Source organism: Porites lutea, chromosome 5 (assembly GCF_958299795.1).
Source record: "Porites lutea chromosome 5, jaPorLute2.1, whole genome shotgun sequence".
NCBI lineage: Eukaryota > Metazoa > Cnidaria > Anthozoa > Scleractinia > Poritidae > Porites > Porites lutea.
In genome coordinates this window covers 4,204,606-4,223,251 of record NC_133205.1, presented here as the reverse complement: position 1 = coordinate 4,223,251, position 18,646 = coordinate 4,204,606, and the positions used below count along the sequence as shown (strand labels likewise).

The 18,646-nt window shown below is 39.4% G+C and overlaps 2 protein-coding genes and 1 non-coding gene across 4 annotated transcripts; 2 read left to right on the top strand and 1 right to left on the bottom strand.

The window, feature by feature from the left end:
* Window positions 1-848: 848 nt before the first annotated feature.
* Window positions 849-7,139, top strand: LOC140936867 (chymotrypsinogen B-like). The gene is made up of 5 exons (XM_073386373.1): window positions 849-1,008; window positions 1,708-1,905; window positions 2,918-3,124; window positions 5,929-6,243; window positions 7,015-7,139. The coding sequence occupies exons 1-5, from the start codon at window positions 954-956 to the stop codon at window positions 7,137-7,139; spliced, it is 900 nt and encodes a 299-aa protein (XP_073242474.1). The 5' UTR covers window positions 849-953.
* Window positions 7,140-7,244: 105 nt separating this feature from the next.
* Window positions 7,245-7,317, bottom strand: Trnaa-ggc (transfer RNA alanine (anticodon GGC)). Its single transcript has one exon. It is a non-coding gene; the product is annotated as a tRNA-Ala (tRNA).
* A 4,544-nt stretch (window positions 7,318-11,861) lies between these two features.
* On the top strand, window positions 11,862-17,730 carry LOC140936846 (chymotrypsinogen B-like). Of its 2 annotated transcripts, XM_073386351.1 has the most exons (7): window positions 11,862-11,954; window positions 13,211-13,408; window positions 13,753-13,959; window positions 14,636-14,950; window positions 16,512-16,601; window positions 17,128-17,220; window positions 17,635-17,730. In XM_073386351.1, the coding sequence occupies exons 1-7, from the start codon at window positions 11,894-11,896 to the stop codon at window positions 17,637-17,639; spliced, it is 969 nt and encodes a 322-aa protein (XP_073242452.1). In that variant the 5' UTR covers window positions 11,862-11,893; the 3' UTR covers window positions 17,640-17,730. The 2 variants fall into 2 exon arrangements, with proteins under 2 accessions (XP_073242452.1, XP_073242451.1); XM_073386350.1 differs by having other exon boundaries at window positions 17,128-17,687.
* The last annotated feature ends 916 nt before the right edge of the window (window positions 17,731-18,646 follow it).

Here is an 18,646-nt window from a genome sequence, read left to right as displayed (position 1 = left end):
TTGTCTCATTAGTCTTACAGCAAGCTAAAGCTGGAAAACGACAAAAGAAAAATACCGAGGAAAGTACTGAAAAAGAAAAAATTTAAATTTAAAGAACAAAGAATAAATTTCTAGCGAAAGAAAGAAAGCCTAAACATTGTTCGGGGCAAAAACATTCGATCAAATCATACTTGTAAATGCACTTGTAAATATTTTATGAGCCAGGCACCGATGGCAAATTATTCGTAAAAGACAAATTTCTTAAAATTTCTCACGTTTTCCCAGCAATCGAAACTGCACTTTGCTATTTGCAAATAGGCAAGAATAAAATGGAATGCAAAAAAAATCTGTTTTTGACTGCCCACACTTTGTTCTATTGAATAACCAGTTTATTGTTTCCAAGGAAGACAAACTAACTTTACCGAAAGTTGTCTATAATAGATCCTCGTTTGTCCAGGTGGTACAAGTGTGTAAAGTATTTCAGGTCTTTTTATTGTCATCTTGTGGTCGAAGGTTTGATTTCCAAAGAAGCTCTTTTAAGATAATCGTGGCTTCTCTTGTCCTTTTTTCCTTCCTTGTTTTGTTTTGCTTTGTTTCCAGGTTTTTTACCTGTCAACAAAGGATCTGCATCGCGAATATGCAATTTTTTTGCTCCGAACGATGATCTAAACGTGGACACACATTTCGTTCAACAAACACTACCATTTGCCTACATTTGATCAATTTGCGCTCTATATTTGATCAATTCGCTGTCCATTAAGCTCGTTAGTCATCGCTAATATAGTTGTCATTCTTCTTATTTTGTTTACATTTTTTATCATTATTTTTCGATCACGTATATGGGAGGATCCGCACTTCTTATGTATACAAAGTTTCCCTGGTGATCTATCTCAAGGCTTAAAAATGTTATAAAAGAGACTGGGAAGATCATAAAAGTCCAAAACGGAAGTCTCTTCAAGAGAAGAACCCAAGTGATGATTTCTCTTTTTTTGCTCGCTTTATTTGGCCTCGTGCCCTCCTTTTCTGAAGGTTAGTGATAAAGCACTATTAAGTTAAACCGTTGTACTGTCTCCCTCATAGCTTTGTCGACTGGTTGTTATCGGAATGTTCCGTTTGTAACTACTCTAACCGAATCTTGTAGTTCTTGATTTTTAAAAAAAAAAAAAAATAGCTGCAGTCGAAATTGCCAGGTAAAAAGCGCAACTAAACTGGCAATTAATTGATCTGATTAATTGGTATTGAAAGCATTTTCACTAACAGCATTAAGTGAGTAAAAAAAGTACATACAATGTAGAAGCTCTCGTGAGCGGACACCCTCGCCAGGGACGGCAAAAAGGTGTCCGTAAGCGGAACTGGTTACTTACGGGAATGTTTGTATGGGAGTTGAGAAAAAAGGGGTTCTGTGATGGTGGCCATAAGTAGAGCTGCTCGCTTACGAGGGCTTCAACTGTAGTTAGTTTAACTCTAATAAAACGCTCGGTGAATTTCATGGTACTTTTAATGTTTCTAGTTTTAGTTGACAAAAAAAGAGAAGAAAAGAAACTTGGAAAAACTTGCCTGGTATAAAAGAAACTTAACGAAACATTTTCCCCAGTTGCGTTTTGGCAATAGGAAGTTATTTGATTTATCGCCAATCTCGTTCCCAGAGGGTAGTCAGCGCAACGCTGACCAAAAGGATTGCGGCCTCTGGGAACGAGATTGATTTATCGCAACCAATGTTCCCTGTAGGATGTGGCATGCGTCCAGCCCTCTCCCGAGTGGTGAATGGCCAGGACGCCAGCCCTCATTCCTGGCCTTGGCAGATTTCTCTTCGTGTGAGTGGAAGACATATTTGTGGCGGATCCCTGATCAGAGCTGACTGGATCATAACTGCGGCACACTGTGTTTATAGCAACCCAAACCCAAGTCGATACACTGTTGTAGTAGGTACGTTACAATATAGAAACTGACTAGTTTGAGTTTATTGAGAGAAATCACCGCATTTACTACAGCGACTAAGAAGGCTATGCAATCTAAAACTCTTGTTTTCCTTAGCAATACACTCCGCCGGGGCATTCAAGGGAAATTTGAGTAGGGATGTACCGCCGAGGCCTTAAAAGCCTTTACCTTGTCGGTTTAAGACAAAAATCATTCATCTGACCAGCCTGTTTAAGAGAAGAGACCTTATTTCATGATCCTGACCCATATCGTCTCGCATACGGTAATTAAGTAATTATAAAACTAGCATCATAGAATACTCAGATCTTTTTGAGAAAAGATAGTTCATACCACTCAAGTAGACCGTTCATCGTCAACCTTCGGATTATTTTCCAGGCTTTCGATCCAAAAACACAACCTGTCCAAGACGTCAAATAGTGAAATTGTCAGAGATTGTACGTATGACCTATTCAAGACTCAAGACCCCCCAAAATCCATACCCTGTTCAGCGGCACGTGCATACCCCTCTTGGTCTTATAAGGGAGTGCCCCCCTGTATCTTTTGTACCACTTCAATGAAATATTAGATAAATTATAAAAACCAGTCAGTCAAAGAGCCATTGGCTCCTGCGAACTACAATTCAGTGTCGCGCGATAGGTAAGTACTTTTAAGACATCCTCAGGTACCTCCATCAAGGACTTGTAGCTTAACTGGCAAGCATTGGAACATAGTGCCACTTTTACAATTTTGAATTATTCCCTACTTACTTGAACTTTTCTTTAATTTTTCAAGTGCGTACAATTATACCACTATACTGCAAATAGTAGTCCGATCCAGTCATTATTTCAGAGGCTCAGCCGGGGTATAGTAGTATACCATAATACCCGAATTAATTAAGCCATTTTCCCAAAATTCCCAAGGTTTTTCTCAAAGTTAATCTATTCCTAAAGGACACGTAGTGCTGGGTACTGTTTGAGACTGTTTTAGGAACGCTGAGCCGCTGACTTTTATAACATTACAGGCGGCCACAGGCGAACTGGAAGCACTTCTGTACAAGAAACACTTAAAGTGATAACTCTTCATAGACACAGTGGATTCACGAGGCACAATCTCAAACATGATGTGGCAGTTCTTCAGTTGGAGCGACCCGTGAAACTGAGTGACAAAGTAAATACAATTTGCCTTCCAGACAAGGATGCAGACTTGAACTCCAAGTGTTACATAACAGGTAGGGTTTGAATTTCACGCGCTTTATGATGCCGTAAAACGTTGTCAATAACCTGCGGTACATTATGCTTTTGTTTCCTCACTTAAATGCTCCACCTTAATGCTCTGGCTTTTTTTCTCCACTTAGTAAATGCTCGGTCTCCCCCAAAACTCACTAAAATGTTCGATAAAGCTCATCCGTCCGAAGATTTCCCTTTTTTTATTAACTTTAACGTTTCGGAATTTTATCTTAAAGTGTTCTTAAAGTGTTCGCATTCTGAAATCTTTTTTTTTTTTAATTTTCATTTTTTTTCCGAAAAAGACTGACAGTAGCTTTCCGGGAAAGTTACTCTAAAATGCGCGAATATTGCTTAATGCTTTTGCCTCACTAAAATGCTCGCAAAAATAATGCGAGCATAGTGTACAAACGCCATCGAATCACTGAGACAACTTCGGGACCATATTATTATTATCATTATTATTATATTGTTTTTTTTAAAAATCCTTTTCGGACTCTTGCGCGCGATTAGCCTGCAAATACAGCCGCTTAAACCTCGTAAAGTAAGTAAAAGCTTTATTAATGAGTCAGTGTATTTAGTTTTCACAACTAACTGGGGACACACACAAAAAATTAAAATTATTTACAAAAGAAATAAAAAAAACGTATATACCATTAAAATATGTAATATAAAACGTAGTGTCCAAAAACTGCAAAGGTTACAGCAGCTATTGCTGTTGTTTAAGACTGACGTTAGGTCTTTTTTCCTAATGTTCTTTTTAAAAGGTTCAATATTCGAGGATCCTTTCAATTTTTTATCTAGTTTCGACCATATATGAGGTTCTTGATATCTAAGAGAATGTTTTCCATAGTTAATAGTGTTAAAAGTAGGAATATCAAAATCATTGTTTCTTAGTGAATAACTGGTGCTTTTCTGCTTAAATAGTTCGTTCTCAGACAGAGAAGCCTGAGAACGAGATTGCGCCCGCCTATCATCCATCCTTGTCCCCACTGCTTCTCTTCCATTTCTTTAAGGGAAAGCCCTGGGGATGAGGTTGTCTATCATCGCTTCCCTTCGATTCCCCAGTGAGGTTTCGCGAGATGCATTTTGATTAAAAAAAAAAACTCCATTGTACTGATAGACAAATCGGAAACGTTATAGATCATAGAAGTGACTTCAACCCATGTAGAACCACGAGCCGCATGGTCAAAGCATTTTTCCCAATTTTATATCACCGCCTAAAAGTAGAAGAAGTCCTCGTGGTACTATTACGTTACGTAGATACGTAATAACACCAAACTTAACGTCAGAGGTATAAGCGATCACTTCTATTCGCCTTTGATAAGTAGACTCATAGGCTTGACATCCGAGTGAAAGGCTTTCTTTTTCTGAAAAAAAAAAAAAATAAATAACCGGTATATTTCTTATATTTCGCTACATTTACTCTATTTATTTTTTAATATTTATTCATTTATCTATTTATCTATTTTTATTTTTGGCGAGTAAATCTCTATTTCTCATACAACTTCGCGCTTCAGAACGTTTATAGTCTACTCTTTGTAAACATCGTGGTCTGAATAGCATGTTATTATATCGCTCTGGTCCCAGTTGTTCAAACGTTGGATAGCGCTATCCACCGAATAAATCACTATCCAACAGGGCCCGGTCCCTGAGAGGCTGACTAGCGCTAAACCAGTATTAAATTTTTGTATCTTTTTTTTGTTGTTTACTTTAAACTACCAGCAGTCTCTCTTTTTTCTGTAGTCCGTCGGGCAAAACGCGAGACACGCAAATGGCCACGCGCGTGACTGATGGGGCCAGTCTCTCTTTTTTCTGTAGTCCGTCGAGCAAAACGCGAGACACGCAAATGGCCACGCGCGCCCTCGTTTCGCGCATCTCGCGGCTTCGCCGCTCCCGCGCGCGTGCATTGCTCTCACTAAATCTGTAGAAAAAGAGAGACTGCTCGCAGTCTATTGTTTTTTACCTTCCTATGTATTGCTTCAAGGAATCAATTTAGGTTTCTGGGAAATTGCCCACCTACCCCTCCCCTAAGCCAACATTATCCGTTACTTCTCACCTGGGGCAAAATGTTGGCTTAGGGGAGGGTAGGTGGTCAGTTTCCCAGAAACCTAAAGTAACATTTCGTGTTATCATTAGTGATTCTGTAGGCTCAAAGTTGCTCAACAGTGTTTTGTAAATTCGAGTTGCATGCTGTTAGGCAAGAAAACCTTGCTTATAACTTGGCTTAATCCCGGGTCTGTCTACATGGAGGTGGGGGACTCCAGGTAGGTGAGGTAACCCGCTTAGGTGGGGTAACCCGCCTGTCCATATAATCTCTCATTTTAATTTGATCACGTTTACTTGATAGGTGGGGTGACACGTCGCATGTTACCTCACCCATCTGGGGTCTCCCACCTCCATGTAAACAGGCTCTTAACAATCTTTCGAGGAACCGGGGCCAGATAAGTACATGTATTAGAGAAACCAATTGTGTTATTCACTGGATAGAGATTTACCCAGCCGATAGCGCTATCCACCTTTTGAACATTTCGTCGCCCAGAATGCCGCGACACATCCGGGACCTTCTTAAGGTCCAGAGCGCCATATTTGAAAAGCTTCACTCGGACAAAGAAGCCAAATTACAAAGAGAGGGGGGAGAAATGGCGAAACAAGGTGTACGTTTTACTCCATCACAAAAAGCTAAGGGCTTTGGCGGTTAAGTTTACCCTGACTTTTTCAGAAGAGGTGTCTAGGAATCAGAGACTATTCTCATTTTCCTGGGACTTTTTAGTATCCATTTATGCACATAACGTTTGCTCACTTGTAGGGTGGGGTCGTATTTCTGGCGGAGGACCAGCAGCAGATATCCTGCAACAAGCCAAGCTACCCCTGGTCTCCCATACTGACTGTAGAAAAAAGTATAGCATAGTGGATCGCAATGCTCATTTGTGCGCTGGCGAGGGACGCGCAGCTGCCTCAGGTGGATGTAATGGGGACAGTGGTGGACCACTGGCTTGTGAGATGGGAGGAAAGTGGTATCTACATGGAGCTGTCAGTTTTGGCAAGTTTTTTTGTCCTACTACTCACTTCACCGTGTTTGCCAGGATAACCAGCTACAAATCATGGATTCTGAACAAAATAGGTGATTAAGTACTTTCACGGCTATGAGCTTTCTTTAGTAACAAAGAAATTTCACGATCGCACAGAAACTCTCTATTTTGAAAGTTTAGTTACAATAGTTAAAATAATGCATCAGTCATCGCCCACCCCCCCCCCCCCCCTCCCCTCCCCCCACCGACCTTCAGGTTTAAGTCGTGGCTTAAAGCAGACAGCTCAGCAACGCCTGGATTCAATTAACGATCAAGACGGGGATAACCCAGGAAATCTCCCGTATGTATCAGTGTCAGCAGGGCCCAAGCCACATTTGCCACCAAAAGTAGCAAGAGATTGTGTAGAATAGATAACGTTTGTAATGTTATCGGAGAACTCAGCGAGACAAAGCCGCCGGGCACAAGACATTCCATTGCAGACTTGAATTTGAGTCAGACCTGTACATGGATTAAGTGTTTTATTGGGTTCTGAAGTACTTATATTCCGCAATAAGTAGCAATAGGGTCCCTCTGTTCCTGGTATTGGAAAACAGGACATTTTTTTTTCTGCATTTTCTATAAGGTTAACGTTATAAGAAAGACTTACAGGGTGAATGTAATAAGAAACATTCAAAGTCGTTCCTAAAGTGAAAGGAAGTCAAAAGGATTTTGTGGACGTGGTTTGTGGATCTTTGTGGGGTGCTTCATCTTACCTCAATTCGTACCAACCCATTATATTCAGTGGTTGTCTATAAGTGCACAGTAGTAAAATATGAAAAGTTCTTTGAGTGTACGGAGGATTTTTTTGTTCTTGTCATCCACAGGAGAAGGAGGACCGAATCCATCTACCCCTCAGACTACCCCACCACCCCGACCCACTACACCTGGAGTTGAGCCATTGTTAAATTATCATAAAGTTATACGGGTCAAGAACTGGAGGAAACAGTGATTGAAAACTGATCTGCCTAATAGTTGATAATTTTATATGAATGAAGTTCATGGCAGTTATATACGCAACTTTTGCAGTTGCGAAAAGGAAGCCTGAAAAAACTTCTGGCTTGTACGGGATTCGAACCCTTGACCTCTGCGATGCCGGTGCAGCGCTCTACCAATTAAGCTAACAAGCCAACTGGGAGCAGGTCGTTGAATTGGTTCGTTATAAACCCGTGAAAGGATGATGATGTAGTGTTATGAATATATATATATATATATATATATATATATATATAAATCAGATATGTGAACTGCGGAGTGAATGAAGACCATCGCAGTTCTATATATATATGTACCGTATTCATTCGAATAAGCGCCCAACCTCGAATTAGCGCCCACCTCGAATAAGCGCCCAGCCTCGAATAAGCGCCCACACCACCTCCCTCTCCCTCAAACTCAAATTCAAATAAGCGCCCACCCCTTTTCTGGTCCTTCCCACCCAAAAAACCTTAAATAAGTACTAATAAGAGACTTGCCCGAAGACGGAGTTTTCTTCAGAGCATTTTACAGAAACCTTGCTTTGTTACATCTTCGCGTTTTATTATTACCATTTATTGTATTGTTGCAAAATTAACATACTAAACTTGCTGAAAATGGTGAAAATTTAGTAAGCACCCAGCCTAGAATGAGCGCCTACTCTCAAGGTCCAAAAATTTAATAAGCTCCCAGGGCGGTTAATCGAATAAATACGGTACGCAACTTTTGCAGTTGCGAAAAGAAAGCCTGAAAAAAATTCAGGCTTGTACGGAATTCAACCTTTGACCTCTGAGATACCGGTGCAGCGTTCTACCATTCTTTTCATTCATATAATTCTTAAAAGAAAATGGACTTGACTCTCTTCGCCCCGACTTTTTTACGGCAACTTATCGTTGTTCTGGGTGTCATTGTTCCTCAACTGACAGTATTCTCAGAGTTCTAGTTTTTTTCCCCCTTCATGACATGACGAATATTCGAGCTTATTCTCTGGTCATGGTATATAAATATCTATATATATTATTGTTTTTTTCAATTATACATTTTCTGCAAATTATATGGTTAAGGAAAGTTTTTTTAAAATTTAAGTTTTACCTAGTTATTTATTCATTTATATTTTTTTCCACAGACTGCAAGGATCAGTATAGTCGGTGTCTGCTTTATAGACGCTACTGCAGCCGCAGTAGTACCTTCCGGAGACTTTGCAAAAAGACTTGTCAAGTCTGTAAGAAATAGCAAATGCAAGTGTTTAAGATAAGTCCCAACAAAAATACGAAAATGGCTTGTAGGAGCTGTTGCTGAGGGGGTGGGTGTTAGATACCACAAACTCCAAAAATGTTTCAAATTGATTAGCTTTTTCGTACCAAAAGCAGTAAAAACGCTATCTGATAAGGCGTATTCTCTACTTTCTGTTACAGTCAAGACTGCGAGTTTTCTTCTCTTTTTCTTTTCAAAGTGTACTCCGGCGTGCCAAGCACGCGAGCTCCGAGGGCGAATCCGAGAGCCGCGATAAACGAGGGCCGAGAAGAAGAAAAAATAACGTCTATTCTCATCTCGTCCCAGCGTCTCATTGTGACGTCGTGGTTTGCAATCGCGCTGGCTGCTGGGAAGAGAGTTAGACGGATTTGAAGAGAAAAAAGGATATTAGCCATGACACTTGCCATGAATATGGCGAAAACGAGTCAGTCATGTTTGGAAGATTTCGTTAAAACTACATTTAGAAAAATAATGCTCCCGCAAAAACAAGGCAATCCACATCACACGTGTTTCAACTTTACTGATTGTAGATAGAATATTTATTCATTCATTCCGAGCCGGATGTAACTAAAATGGGGAACGAGGTGCTGGGAACGAGGACAGGGAACGGAAATTAAAAAGAAAAATTGGAACAAAACCTAACTTGAATCGAAGCCCTAACAGTAACTTCATTTCCAATTCTCTCCTTTGTTCCCATTTTTTATTTTCCCGTTCCCTTTGCTTGTTCCCTACACCTCGTTCTCCGCTTCAGTAACATCCTTGCGAGCCTACAAAGCTATAATCCAATTACTGAGATTCTGGTCATAAACGCATGCCGTAGCCTTGCCCTTAATACACCTGTTAATAGGCCAATTTCCATATATTTAAATTCAAACTTGGCCAAGAGGCGTGGGGAAATAAAACAAAAGAATTTATATATCATTCATTACGGAGACTCAGGACGTTTTCTTTTGCTTTACACCGGCCCCAAGCCTAGTATGAATTTTAATACTGAAGATATCGAAATTGGACTATTAAAGCAGATGAATAGCCCTAGCTGGTAGCAGGAACACTGACCAGTCAATTTTAAATTGATCAACCTTTTTTTATTTCAACAGGTTGAATTCCATGATAAGAAGTCAAGATACACATCTTGTCAGTGGTACATTGTGTGTACTTACACTGATTTTCCTAGCTTATACAAGGGACTTAAATTTACTGACGTTTTCAATGATTTAAATCTGCAATTAAAAAAGAATGATTTTAAAAAAAATTCCTGTGGACTTAATTGGTGGTTCCAGGCCTGCCTTGTTCCTCATTAACTCCTGATACATCCTGCATGATCTAGTTGTATGAATTAAGGGCGGGTACACCGTAAACTGGCGCTTGTTAGCCCTGATCTTATACATTTTCGTTTTAGGACGGCTTATCCGAAAAAAGCGCTGTAGATCAAAAATAAGTTTTGCATTTTCTTGCTTAAATTAAACACCGAAACGTCAGAATAGAGAGTTTAAGCTTCACGTATACGGCAACGGCAAACGTCAGATTCAAGTTGAGAATTTTCTCAGAATAGAAAATGAGCAGATGAAAATAGCGCAAAATAATTCTTATGGACAAAAATTGACTGAAACTACTAATAAAGGGGTAAAAATAATGAAAATAATGAACAGTAAGCGACAATTAAAGAGGAAACAACACCTGTTTGTCTATTTTGAACCAACCATGTTCCGGGCATGCGCAGCCTTCACAGTTTGAATTTAGTACATTGCACCAACCAGAAAAGCTAAACCTAACAGGCCAAATAGAATGTTACGTGTCTTTTGTGTCAATATGTAACTTTGGGTCTCTGTAGGGTCTCTTTGTAACTGTGGCTTAATATCCTCTTGTGTAAAACACAGATTTCGAAAGATGTTTTCGCAGTCCTTCTTGCCTTACATTCATTAGGCAGGAACTAAAAAAAATAGTTAGTAAAATGAATCCTTTCGATCGAATGGGCTTGACTCGCTTTTCGGAAACTTACTAGTACAATCCTTTTTAGATTATCTCGAAATTAAAAGTAAATGCTTCTTCCAAATGTATGACCAGTTAGAATCCAGGAAGCGTAAATATCTATAAGGGCAGCGTAAGTCGAACTAGCTAAGGGGATGGGGTAGAAAGGTCGCCCTTAAAAATATGTGTGCGGGGCCTATTTGGAGCACAAAATATGTATCACCGGTGAAACTGTTTGGCTCTGAATAACAGGGAATTCAGTTTACTGTTAAGTGAAAATCATTTACTAAAATAAATGCAACAACACTCATCATAAAATTAAAACCATTCAACAAGCCTGAGCACTAAACATAAACACCGACAAACCCAGTGTTAATCTTTGATTCAGCTGGGCGCTTTGTTCCTTCATCTAATGTTGACAGCTTATTTCGGCGGCCCATAATAATAATAATAATAATAAACAGAAAAAAGAAACTATACTGAATTCAACTTATCATGAGTAACGAGCTTTAATTATGTATAATTTTTTCACAGAAAAAACAAATCCTGACACGCTTTAAAACGCTTACCACGATCACAGGCTAACTGGCGTTAGAAAAGACAGGAAAATCTTTGAAATTGTGTAATATTAAGGGATACGTGTTATTCGCATAGAAGTGGTTCGTGCATTTGAACCTTATTATTTCATCTTATCGTGTTCATGGTTTGCGCATTCTGCTATGGCCGGCTTCAGGCCCTTTTTTCATAATTGATCAGTTGATCCGTCTACGTAAAGATTTCTCTTAGCATAAGCTTAGTCACTCGATAAACATCAGTTTGCTTTTCTTGAATTAAAACGTTTACTTGCAATGTCAGGCCTTCAACATCAGAAAATTTATGTTAGTCCTCCGAGGACTCAAAACGTGGTCCGAGAGGTGTTTTCAATTGAGATTTAAGCTTCTAAGTCTAACTGAGAGCTATCCATGGGTGCATAGACTTAAAGGTTGGCCGAGAGGACCGTGGCTCCCCTTTTTTCTATTTCGGTAAAATAAATAATGTCTATATAGCTGGCAAGTGTCCCAGTCACCCCTTTTGAATTTTAACCTCTAGATCAGCCCCTACAGTATCTTCGTAGGTTCCCATGCAGAAATTAAACAGTTGTCTGAATGAGTCACTGATGAAGAGTTACTGACAGTTTCTGATCGTTGTATATACTTCAGTGTGTAGCTGTTACGAGCAGGTAAATTGCATTTCTCTTAACAAAGCCTGTAAATTTAAAATGTTCGATTTACAGTCAATCTTTTATGTCATCGTTGTTAAGATTTTTGACTTAACTTTGACAGAAGAAGTTTTCAGGTTTGCTTGCTTATGATTGAACAGCTCTGGCTTTGCAGACAGGAAACATCTTTGCATGGAATCAGCTTTATCAAACTTTCGCAGCTGAATTGTCCGCAGGATTTTTAGAAAAGCCATAAAAGATAAATGCTTATACATGAGAACAGCCAACGACTAAGAGAACGGTTGACTTGTATCATGATCATGATTATCTTCTTATTGTTCATCGCGAGCGTATTTGGACCCTCGGACACTAAGGGTAAGTAGCACAGTACAAAGAAAGATAAATCATTGCTATTTAAATATTTTATGTTTAAATGAAAGTTTCCTTTATTGTCGTTTCTTTTTCTTTTTCTCCTTTTTTTGGCTCACTAAACCACTGAAAAATAAAATCATACTTTATCTTCAAGAAACAGCTTACAGTGTAAGTGTAAGCGTTTTCGGCCCTATTTCCCGTCAAAAAAGATATAGGGAAAGATGAGATTGCAATCCTTGGTCTGCAATATTCAGCAGTGTGCAATTATTTTATACCCCACCATTTGCTTATTCTAAACAGTAGCAAGCCAAGATAAACTTAGCCAAGTTAATTTTTTCTATGGTCCTACGTCTTTTAGCCATCTCGGAGATAGTGTTAGCACTGATACCTGACCAAGAGTTGGATTCAAAGTGGAAAAATTTGTGCATATAAAAAAATTCAGTTTATACATGACACTAAAACATATTAAGTGTTTGGATTTGTATCAGTGTCAAGGTTTCTTGCCCTTACCCTCGGGTTCAAGAGACTTTATGGGAGGTATCCGAATACGGAAAAGTCTTCTCGCCGCTTGTTCCTTCTGCCAACCCCGAAGCATCTCCGTCACACTATATCGCCGCACACGAGCAGAAAAACTCACTACTAACCAAAGTAATCTGCCCTCAAAGAAGTCAAAGAGTAATGCGGAAACTGTAGTTCTCTGACGTATTTTCCTCATTTGAACGCTAGCGTCGTTAATTCCAAACTTGGCCTGGTGGAGCAACTCGCTATTCACTTGAACTTGCACCTAAATTTTGTGGGCCTTCTATTTCATTCTAATAGAAGAGGGTTTCATTTTTTCGGTCTTGACCGCTGTGCATTTGGACTTTATATAACTAAAAATTATTGATGCCTCTAATAAGTGACTACCTTAACATCTTTTAATTTGGTGCACGACTTAACAATAACAATAATAGAATATTATAGCACGGACAGGGGAGGAACTTGATTTATCAGTTTCGGAAAAGCGATCACTAAACTCCAATGGCGTTGTTTAAAAAAAAGTCGGTGAAGAGTACTTGGTATAACTGGTTTGTCAGTTTATAATAATTACCGTGTTTGGGCATCATTAAAGCCGACCCTTGTGATAAACACGTGCGTACTTTGTGTTCGGAAAATTACAGGGTGGACGATAATCTCGGTTAGACAGGAAGTATTGTCCAGTATTATAAATATCTCTTGATTTTTTAAAATTTAAGTTTTTGACTTTCAATTCTGAATAGGGTGTGGCATGCGTCCAGCCTTCTCTCGAGTGGTGAATGGCCAGGACGCCAGCCCTCACTCCTGGCCCTGGCAAATTTCTCTTCGTGTGCGTGGAAGGCATATTTGTGGAGGATCCCTGATCAGAGATGACTGGATCGTAACAGCGGCACATTGTGTAGACAGAAATCCAGCTCCAAGCGCATACACGGTTGTAGTGGGTAAGACATTTGTCTTGTGATACCCCATTTATGACAAAAACCACCACAAATTTAAAGCACGGTTTGGGTGATTGTCAAGGTGTGCTACTGACATTAGTGTCGGTGTTAAGGGGGTCTTGCCCCCGCTTTCCCGCTCCTTTTTCACAATTATCTCGCATCCCAAGCTTTTCCGCAATCACATGTCGTATCCCGATAACGTTTCCTGAATCCCGCAACGAATTTTGGACAAATCCCGGATCCCGGGTGTACCGTTCCAGACCCTGATGCACGTCTATTTAGAGCTTGTTATGTTAGTTAGCTAAGAATTAAGGGCAAACATTTTTACATTTACCACATCGTTATAGGTGGCCACAGGCGAACTGGAAGCACTTCTGTGCAACAAAGACTTAGAGTGATAACTCTTCATAAACACAGTGGATTCAGTACGCAGAATCTCAAACATGATGTGGCAGTTCTTCAGTTGGAGCGACCGGTGCAACTGAGTGACAAAGTAAATACAGTGTGTCTCCCAGATCAGGATGCAGATCTAAACTCGAACTGTTACATAACAGGTTTGTAGGAATCTAACCTGATAAATTCAAAATTCACCCAGAGGTGTGATGTCGAACGAAAATACGGAGAAAAAAAAAATGAAGTTTCAAGACAAGGAAAGGATGTGCTGACGTTATGAAGTTGTTAGCGAATGCATCGTAAATTTAGGAATTCTCTGTTTACTATCTGACTTTAATTTCTTCTACGACTTTTAATTTCTCCTTCAAAAGAAAACCCTTTAGACTGTTTCCTTTATATAACAGTTAGCACTGACAAACTTACTTTATGTATGAGTTATTTTTATATGGAACATCGCAAATGATTTTAGCCTGAGAAAACAACTGACATTTTGTGACGTCACCACTGCAGTTTCCCCGCGAAATGACGCCTGAGGAACGAGGAACTTTCTTAAATAAAGTTGAAGTTTAGAGCAGAAATTCCATACTGATGACGTGTCACCACCCAGATTTGGATAGTACTTCTGATTGGTCGTGCCGCGAACAAATCAGAAGCACTATTCAGATCTGGTTAGTGACACATCATCAGTATGGAATTTCTGCGCTCGCTCGTCGATCCTCAGACGTCATTTCGCGGGAAACTAGTGATGGTGTCACGAAATGTCAGTTGTTTTCTCAGACTAAAACGAATTCAAGTTAAAATAGTCACTTGGACGCTTTTGATATCCAAACAATGCAGGTTGGGGTAGAACGTATGGTGGAGGACCATTACCAGAAATTTTGCAGCAAGCAAGGCTTCCCCTCGTTTCGCACAGTGACTGTAAGAAAAAGTACGGAACAGTAGACCGCAGTGCTCATTTGTGCGCCGGCGAGGGACGCACAGCTGCCTCAGGTGGATGTAATGGGGACAGTGGTGGACCACTTGTTTGCGAAATGGGGGGTAAGTGGTACCTACATGGAGCTGTTAGCTTCGGCAAACAGAACTGTCCGACTACCCACTATACAGTCTTCGCAAGGATAACAAGTTATAAAGCATGGATAGAGCAAAAAATAGGTGAGTACATTGGAGATAATTATATCAACTTTATTAAAATAATTAATTAATTTATTTATTTATTCATTTATTGGCCTTTTCTTGGAGTCTCAAGGGTAAAAACCTGGGACAAAACTGTGTTCGGATCGTATGATTGATTAAATTAATATAATAATTTCTTTCGTTAGCTAAGCTACCTAAGCAGGATGAATTTACTTTGTATCAATGACTGAAAAAGCATTTCTGATAGAGAAAATTACACTGGTCTACACTGGTCTAGAACTAAATATACCTGAAATTTAAATCTGAACAAGAAAAGCTAGATTTGGATTGCTCTCAGGTTTCTCTTTTGTTTGTTTTGTTGTGGTGTTTTTTGAGAGCAAATAAAAGTCAGATGATTTCCTACATGAAGGTTACAGATATCAGACCAATTCATCATTGAAAATATGTTTGCGAATTTTTCAAAGACGATCACGTGGTCAATCACTTGACTGACAATGAGCGATGAAGTCTGCGTCGTTAAATGCGACTGATTTGCATTCTCCTCTCCTTTAAGCTCGGGCACTCGACTAAAGTGAATATGTGCGTTGCACTACTATTGAGCCTCGGTATTTTTATTACTCAATGGCAAGTTAATTATTGCAATCTTCAATTACGAAAACCTGACTATAACCAGACCAGACAGGTAGTACGGCTCCAAGCAAATTTCCATATACGGTTGTTTTAAAATTGACGCCCATTTAGCTTAGCTGGAAGAGCACCGATCTTCTGAGCAAGAGGTCATGAGCTCAGGTTCTGGTTAACCTCCTTATAGTAGTGGTCTTCCAGGACCTTTTTTCACCGTGGGTGAGATCATAAAGGCCTTCATTTCTGTTCTTGTGTCAGTTCAGTTGGTCCCGTCATTGAGCGGTGACGTTAAAGGAGCTGTGTCACGAAATTCAGCCAAATTAGGAAATTACAAAATGCCCGTTACATTAAGAGAAACATAAAAATAACCGCTTAAAACTTTAAAGGAAGGTTAAAATAACATAACAGAAACAACAGATGACACGGATGGGCAAAACTGAAGAAGAATGAAACGGATTCAAATTAAGGTTTTTGAAAACTGTTTAGCCTAACAGTTTTTCAAAGTTGATCCCTGCTGCTTGCAACTTCAAAAATAATGTTCAGGATACATATTTGTTTGTCTCGGATCTCTGATTTTGTCAATTGCATGTAATTACTTTGCATACTTTAAGTTCCATAGCGATTGAGGGCCAGTAATCGGCGAAATTAAACAAAATAAACTGGACTGCCGTGACACAGCCCCTTTAAACCGTTGGTTTTGCTTTCCCCTTGATCCTTCTTATACATCAGTTTTGAAGTGGACGTAAAGGAACCTATATTACTGCTTTCTGAACTGAGAGTGGGGAACGTAAACTCTAGTCCTGAGGGAGAAGAGGAGAGGGGCAAAGGTTAGAGGGTTTGCGAAATTTGGATCATATTTTTGCGATTACCCTGCCAACAACGAACACATCCCTTTAAGATCTTACAATAGTTATTGTTCAGCCAATTGTAATGTTGTTTTCAATGCCTCAAACAGGAAGCGGAGGAATATCACCACCACCTCCCAAAACACCAACACCACGCACTCCACCCCCGTTACCTCCAACAACTATTTCTCCTCCTGGCGGTGAGTAGGGTTTATATGTACTTAGCTAAAACTTCACCTTCTCCGTGAAATCACTACGACCAACATTTTGGCGTCAAAACCTGTCTTTTCTCTCAAACATAATATTACAGTTGACTCGATCATTTCAGTAGCCACAAAAATCTTAGCAACCTTAAGTTTCAACGGCCTTCGAAAACAAACCTTATATTGTTTGGATTATTTCTCTATTGTTTTGTCGAATTCGTTACCAAGTAGGACACCTCGTTGTGAAGGTTTCGTGGCGTCCTTTCTTAGTGTTCTACGTACAAGCCTCCCACCAAGGCGTCTTCATTTAAGCAATATGAAAAAAAAAACGCCCGCTCCTTACAAGCTCAGTCATTGGTCCCTTGTATTACCGGGATCACCATTTCGTTCGAAGCAAACATTCACTGTTACACTTTCAATTGCTACGCTAATTTTAATCGTTTTTTATTTGTCTTCATTGATTGGTTGTAATTTTAGTCTATATTGCTTAACTATGTATTTTTTTCTACATCTGCATTCTCAGCTTGTCAGGATAAATGGGATGCATGCTATCACAATCAGCACTACTGCTATTTGAATAGCATAAAGCGCCTTTGTCCGAAATCTTGCAGAGTCTGTAAGCATCATTTAGACGTTAACCCCTTTCCATCATTTTCTTCACAAGGAAATACCAAGAACTGTATTTCAAATAGGCCCTTTGCAGCTGTCACGTGACCTCTCTCGTGCCAAAATTATAGGTTACAACTCCTCAGAACTAATCGAAAAAAGCATAGCAAAATGATCAGAGTGGGTTGCCATTATTCTCGCCTAACAATGTGATATTAGCTTCCAAACCAGAGAAAATCAAATATTTTCTTTCCCTTCTCAGAAACAATTGAGCTTTCGATTCGTTAGCTTTAGTGTCATTCTTTTTAAAAGTTTGTGGAAGGAGACGCTTACTAACTATGCATCCTCTTTCAAGGTAGCCCCGTTATTAGGACACTCAAAAACACGCGTAGAAAACTGAAAATTGCTTTTCGTCTTTTTCCAGGCTAAAAATGGATGAACAAATCAAGAAAATCTGTGTCTTCTATGACACCAAAACTGGATTTGCCTTAACGAAAGCTTGTAAAATCAAGGGAATAAAGCATTATTCATTTAACCAAACTAATGGATATAACTTGTCGTTTATTCATTTGTCGGACGCTGACTTAACGGTCGATTATTTAAAATATAAAATAAGTCTTTGAACCACTCGTCTATACATTTAAACGGCCGGATGAAAACGACGGGACAAGCGTAATAAAAGCAAGAAAAAATAGTCACGCGGTCATCTTTGCCATTGGCCATTTTCATTAGACTGATCGAGAGCTGTAGCTATTTCCAGGTTTATACTACTACATGAGAAATTTCTGCAATTTGATTGGCTTAGAGCAGTGGTATTTCAGCTTAATTTGAAATACCTACATGTGAAAATTACAAACCTTTTGTGGGCAGTAGTATAAACAAATAATAGCATGATTTGTACGTGATATTTGGCATAAATACCACTCGTGATATTTCAAAATTGTCTCAAATTTCACCCGCCTAACGGCTCGTGAAATTACGTATAACAATTTCGAAATATCACTCGTGGTATTTATGCCAAATATCACTATAAATCATGCTATTACCTATACTAACGCGCAAGTGCAACAGCTTCCATGTGGGTGGGTAGAGATACCCGTTTCTAGATATTTAGAAGTGATTTTGAGGGGGGGCTTCGTTTTTGGGTCTTATGTCTTCGTTTCCTACCCACCCGTTTCCAGGTTAGCAACCGTTATTAGAGAGATTAAGATTCACGTTTACGCCAAACGGCAAACGTGAATTTGTACCACGTGACCAAGTTTTCCTCTTGTTTTTCGTTTACTGTTTATTGCTTCTACGCAAAAATAAGTAGTTTTATGCCAGTTTTGTCCACAAGAATCGTTCTGGACTGTTTTTATCTGCTTATTTTCTATTCTGAGAAATTTTCAACTGACGTTTGCCGTTTGCCGTATGCCGTAAACGTGAATCTTAATCTC

Bases quoted from the DNA above. Each gene is read 5' to 3' on its own strand.
- LOC140936867 (XM_073386373.1), top strand. From the start codon at position 954: ATGATTTCTCTTTTTTTGCTCGCTTTATTTGGCCTCGTGCCCTCCTTT. The intron at 1,009-1,707 runs GTTAGTGATAAA...TGTTCCCTGTAG, and splicing joins CGTGCCCTCCTTTTCTGAAG to GATGTGGCATGCGTCCAGCC. The intron at 1,906-2,917 runs GTACGTTACAAT...ATAACATTACAG, and splicing joins TCGATACACTGTTGTAGTAG to GCGGCCACAGGCGAACTGGA.
- LOC140936846 (XM_073386350.1), top strand. From the start codon at position 11,894: ATGATCATGATTATCTTCTTATTGTTCATCGCGAGCGTATTTGGACCC. The intron at 13,960-14,635 runs GTTTGTAGGAAT...CAAACAATGCAG, and splicing joins CTCGAACTGTTACATAACAG to GTTGGGGTAGAACGTATGGT. The intron at 14,951-16,511 runs GTGAGTACATTG...TGCCTCAAACAG, and splicing joins ATGGATAGAGCAAAAAATAG to GAAGCGGAGGAATATCACCA.